We start from the raw sequence: 6,353 nt of genomic DNA on the forward strand, positions 1-6,353 counted from the left end.
GCAGCTCCAGTACCCAGATTTTCTGGCGGTTGAAGCCGATTGAGCGGACCTCTCAGTGGGTGCACTGGTTGGAAGCGTGCGAGCGCAGGGGAACTCACCCCATTGCCTTAATGCTTCCCGAGGCGAAGGTGGTGAATTCTCAAGAAGGCGAGGGTGCGTTCCATCCAGGCCAGAGCAGTCAAAGTTCTGATGCTGGCGGCAACAGTTTCCAATCCGGGCAGAGTAGCCATGAGCAGGTGGTCATGACGGTACTGTTGAGCTTGAAAGCGAGGACGAAGAAGAAGGCCAGATGCAGAACATGATGGACGAGGAAGACGAGGATGGAGTGGACTATGAGGTTGACTCAGATGAATCCGGTGGATCCGATACTTCAGATGATAACGAAGAGGCGGATCCGATCCCCTCTTCTTGGAACCATGATTTGTCGGAGGCAATGATAGTCTATGATCGGCATGATTCTGCCTGGGAGTACAGCATGAACACCATCTCAGTTGGTGCTAGATATGCTGACAGGAGACATCTGCAGGAAGCAATCACTCAGTGGGCAATGAACACGCAAAGGGTATTCAGAACCACCGTTTCAAGTCAGAAATTCTTGACAGTGGTCTGCAGCGATGCTAGATGTCCATCAAGGGTGCATGGGTACTGTCCGAAGTATGACACAACATGGGTGGTGAGCGACTTTGGGCCGCACACATGTGTCCTTAAGAGTATGTTGAAGGATCACCGAAACCTTACATCCACTCTTATTGCTCGCCTGTTCTACAAGGAGATTGTAGAGAATACAACAATGGGGGTTAAAGCCATCCAGAAAAGAGTTCACCTTCAATATAAGTATGTAATTGAATATGGCAAGGCATGGAGGGCTAAACAGACGGCACTGGAGAACAGATTCGGGACCTTCTATGATGCTTATGACGGTGTCGTCCGTCTCCTGCAGACATTGAAGGACCGGAATCCGGGCACCCATGTGGACATACAAGACTTTGTGATACCAGAGTTCCCTAATGTTAGGGTTCTGCACAGGGTGTTTTTCGCATTCAGCATATGCATCGAGGCTTTCATGCACTGTCGTCCGGTGATGTGTGTAGATGGAACTTTTCTGACTGGGAGGTACAAGGAACAAATTCTGACAGCAATTGGAGTGGATGGCAACAATCGAGTTGTGCCTCTCGCATTTGCATTTGTTGAGAGCGAGAACACTGCTAGCTGGTTATGGTTCTTCAGGCAGTTAAAAAAATCGATAGTGAAAGATCGCGAAAATGTGTGCGTGCTCCATGACAGGCATGCAGGTATACTTGCGGCTATCAAGACGCTGGTAGAAGCCGGACCTGATGAAGAGACGCCATGGCAAGATATGCATAGTAGGTGGTGCATGCGCCACCTGGGGGCCAATTTCTTCTCGCAGTTTAGGAGTAAGGGTCTTATGAATCTGTTCAAGAAGTTGTGCAAGCAGAATCAAGAATGCAAGTACACTTTTCTCCGCGGCAAGCTGGATTAGTTCACTAAGGACCATGTGCGGCACAGGTTAGCCGCCCGAGTTGCATTAGCAGCAGCTCATGCAGCAGCTGTGGCACAGGGTACACAGGTTCCAAAGAGTCTCCTGAGCCGCATCCTATTGGGCTATGTGACCTGCCTGGATTTGACCCACCCAATACTAGAAGGAGGCCTGGACGACGGATTAAAAAATTTGCAGAGTGGATAGAGCACGAGCCATTAGAAAGGTGGTATTTGCTGCATGACACACATGGAGCTAGGTATGGTGTGATGACTACCAACCTAACTGATGAGTCATACAACTTCGTGGTTAGGGGAAATAGGGCATTGCCGCTGACAGCCCTTGCGGAGGGTATTTTATATGGCACTATGAATTATTTCAAAGAGAGATGTCAGTTGGCTTTGAGCCATATGCTTGAAAATCCAAACACTCCTTACTATAAGGCCATTATGGAATATATGGATGTCAAGATGAAGAAGGGTATGTCACACACTGTTCTGGCCATCGGTAATCAGGAAAGGAGGTTTGAGGTGCGCTTACCAACCGACAAGTTTGGTTGTGTGAATGCGGTGAGAACACATGAGGTCAGAATTGGAAATGAAGAATGGCCATCGTGTGAGTGCACATGCAACAAACCGAGGTTGCTTCACCTTCCATGCTCCCATGTGCTGGCAGCTACCAGACAACTAGGGCTGGACTCAATCTCTTTCGTCTCTCCATATTACGCGAAAGAGGCTGTGCTGCACACCTGGACCGGCGAGATGGTCGGATACAGAGTTGTGGGAAATTTTATTACGGTGATACCAAATGAAAGACGGTACATCCCTAACCCAAGATCATTGCGGACGAACAGATGTCGACAGGAGACAAGGCGCATTAGAAATGATATGGATGAAGCAGAAGCGGGTGGTCCAACTAGGCAATGTTTTCTGTGCAACCAATTTGGAGACAGGGACCCCCTATGTCCCACTTTCTACCCAGCAGCTGCAGCGGCGGCGGCTAACCGTGGGCGAGGCAACCGAGGAAGGCGTGGGAGGGGAAGAAATAGAGGGAGATAGTAATATTTGACTGAACAATGTTACAATATGTAATATTTATGAACTATGTTTTAATTTGTAATATTTATGAACTATGCTACAATTTGTAATACTTATGAACTATGCTTTAATTTGTAATATTTATGAACTATGCTACAATTTGTAATATTTATGAACTATGCTTTAATTTGTAATATTTGTGAACTATGCTATAATTTGTAATATTTATGAACTATGCACCAATTTGTGATATCTTTATGCAGATATGGCGGCTCGATCGTTGCTCGATCCACTTATTGATCAGAAACATCATGCATCGCACTTGGAGGCTGACCCGCAGAGCATCGAGCCACTGCAGACCCGTACTCCAAAGAAGAACTGGATGATACACCCTCAATGGGAAGACATGTACTTGTTCAATTGTTTTGTCTCAAATTTATAAGAACTACATTGGACCTGCTTTAGCTTGTGCATTATTTGTTTTGCAGGTTGAAGTGGGCAGGACTACTACCTTTCGCTCGATTAGTGGAGGCCCGAGATCACATTTCGCGCCTGAACTACGATGATGCTTTGATCACCTGCTTAGTGGATCGATGGAGGCCCAAGACCCACACGTTCCACTTTCGCTGGGGTGAGATGGCGCCTACTCTACAGGACGTGTCTATGTTGCTGGGCCTTCCGTTGGCAGGTGAGCCCATAGGCCCATTGGAGGAAACCGTGGGCTGGATGCACAGCATGGATGCACGTTTCCAGGGTGTTCGTGCAGACGTTGGGCCTATGACTTTTGAGGCTCACGGGGCCTCGCCAGGCATGGCTACACGAGTTCCAGGTCCGTAACAGTTTCGTCTTTTTTATCACAACTTATTTACCTCATAATATGTAAGTTCTAACATTGAAATATACGTTGACAGATCAAGCAGTTCGGATTCCCAGATGTACCTATGACTGCGGTCCAGATCACTGCAGCTTGGAGGCGTACCTCATGTGGCTACTCGGGAAGACGATGTTCACGGACAATCACGGGAACACGATCAGTGCGCGGTACACCCCTATAGCTCAGGAGATAGCAGGGGCCACCGAAGCAGAGCACATCACACAGAGGAGCTGGGGTTCTGCGGTCTTAGCCGCTACGTACCGAGGTATGTGTAAGGGTTGCCAGCTAACCTCGCATGGTTCTGGCATCGTTGGTTGTCCACTCCTGTTGCAACTCTGGTCATGGGCGAGGTTTCCCATCGGCCGTCCTGAGATTAGTGGTGGATCTTGGCCGCCAGACGAGTTGTACGACGCAGAGCGCATCGACATGCCGACGTTTGGTTCTCTATGGACATCGCGGAAGGTATTCGTAATATTTACTCCTTCTTTATATTTTTATGTAAGATGTAACACTAACATAGTTGTGTTATGTTATGCAGAGACATTTTGGGCATAATCAGCTCAGAAATTGCTACCCAGCATTCACAGAGCAGTTTGACCTACTACTAGAGAGCGATGTCACCTGGGAGCCATACAGTGAGGAACACCGCGACGAGGCATACCCAGGCGGTATATCGAACATGTGTACCAGAGATTGGGCCTACTGGATGACGAAGGCGAAGATCATCTTCGATATCTTCATGGAGGAGATGTCGCAGCAGAGGGTCATGAGACAGTTTGGACAGCGTCAGTTGATCGAGCCACCACCTCTCACAGTTCCTCTACCACCACGTGTCCACGCGTGAGTACAATTTAAATTTATCCAAAGTTATTACATCATGTTGGACAATCATAATTTTATCCTAAGACATGTTCGTGTTCATTTTTCAGGTACAACAGAAAAGGAGCGAACAAGACTGCTGCTGGATGGTTACAACTCCTGGCTCCATACATCACCGGTTGGGCCAATGCACCGGCAGTTTCATGGGCCACTATGGAGGCATTTGATCTTCAGGAATTTGAGCACTACTTGCGGGCATACATGCCTAGGACACGACTTCGGCTGAGCCAGGCGTGTGACCCAGTTCAGAGGGATCCCTCGACACAGTGGGACACCTACCCTCTTCACTCCACTTCAGGCACTCGGCATCACGCAGTAAGTCAAATATATTTTTTCTACATTTGGCCAGCACATAACTAATTTGAGCTCACAATTGTAGGCCGTGTTGACGGCGGAGCTGCAAGATGACGCCGCCCAGTATGCACGCTCGCTCTCCTCCGGCCCACTTCTTGGACGGTATGAGCACCACGCCTCCTTCGCACAACGTCTTCAGGACAAACTACATCGTATCTACGCGACTATCACATGCACGCGATCTTCGGATGTTGCCGAGTACCGAGCAGCACAGGGGCCACCTCGTCCCTCTTTGCAGGTGCATCAGCCGCGGCACGCCCTGCGCCCACGTATGGAGGTACCGCCGAGCCCGAGGCCACCATCTCCTAACCAGGCAGGAGGTTCTGGTTGGCAAAACCAGCAGCAGCAGGAGCCTACGTACGAGTATTGGCAGCGTGGCGGTTTCGGCATGGAGCAGCAATTTCCCATGCCTAACTTCGAGTGGCGTCCCCGTATGGATGAGCCAGAGGGTAAGCAATTCATCAGTATCCATATTAATTATGCACCATGTGTGAATTTCCTCATGATCGACTAATGGTTTTATTTAATCTAATCAAAGGTGAGGGACATATGTCGACGGGGTCCGGATCACGATCCTTCTGGTCCAGTGCTCAGGATCAGGACGAAACACAGCAGAGCTATCAAGACTGGATTTCAAGTCAACATCAAACTCCACCTCCAGATCCCACGCAGTACAGTCAGCACGAGCAAGGGTACATGCTTCCTCCCCGACATCGGCAGCCACCTGTCCGTATGTACTCGCCGTCACCTTTTCAGGCTGGACCGCCACCGAGGCGTGGTCGAGGGAGGGGCCGTGGTCAGTGAGATGATACTCAGTGGGTCATCTGTATGGATAAGCCTTATTCCTACTATTGTTTTCTTCATCTAGTGTATGAATACTATTTGTATGCACCATGTATGACTACTATTTGTATGCACCATGTATGACTACTATTTGTATGCACCATGTATGCCTAATGTTACTATTATTTCTATTTAACAAACATTTCATATTGAACTTCAATCGATAATTAAGATACAACTTACTACTACAACATAACTCTCTGCTAACATATTAAATGGTACACCATCGCTACAACATACTAGAAGATCCATGATTACTGATAACTAAAACACTAAGAACGCAGCACACCCTTTCCCTTGCCCTTCGACGATGCAGCTTTCATGGCCTTGGTGCTAGGCTCGAAGTCGTCGTCCGAGTCGACCACTGGCGGTGCAGCACTCTTGCCCTTCGACGATGCAGCTTTCCTTCCCTTGGTGCTAGGCTCAAAGATATCATCGTCGACTTCACTCTCAGCCGCCCATCGTTCTGGATATTTCAAATCCCTTTCCCTATCTTCTTCGTTCTTCCATGTTAGTGACTTCCACTTCTCATTCAACCTGATAAGCTCACACCTTATTTCCCGTGGGCTACGAGCAGGCATCTTCTTCACTGGATATCCATAAGACCAAGTCTCAAATTTCCTACCGACCTTACGGAGCAAGGCGTCGCTACTGATGAACTCCTCGAAGGTCTCTATCTTACTCTCCCTCATCACATAGCGAGCACTGTCTAGAAGATATTCGGCCATGAATTCATTGAAAATATGGGGGGATTCTTATAAGGGGGATCCATCTTGTTGAGAGGCTACACTGAAAGACAAGAAAACGGTGGGGGTATTTATAGGCTACAAGGGATGACTTTCGGCGGGAAGATGTGAGCGGGAAAAAT

At 48.3% G+C, this 6,353-nt stretch overlaps 1 protein-coding gene across 1 annotated transcript; it reads left to right on the forward strand.

Moving 5' to 3' along the window:
* Nucleotides 1-298: 298 nt before the first annotated feature.
* Nucleotides 299-1,501, forward strand: LOC127331197 (uncharacterized). Its single transcript, XM_051357271.1, has one exon. It carries the CDS (start codon nucleotides 299-301, stop codon nucleotides 1,499-1,501), a length of 1,203 nt encoding a protein of 400 aa, XP_051213231.1.
* Nucleotides 1,502-6,353: the final 4,852 nt, after the last annotated feature.

The sequence above is a fragment of the Lolium perenne genome, chromosome 1 (assembly GCF_019359855.2).
Source record: "Lolium perenne isolate Kyuss_39 chromosome 1, Kyuss_2.0, whole genome shotgun sequence".
In the NCBI taxonomy this organism is placed as follows: domain Eukaryota; kingdom Viridiplantae; phylum Streptophyta; class Magnoliopsida; order Poales; family Poaceae; genus Lolium; species Lolium perenne.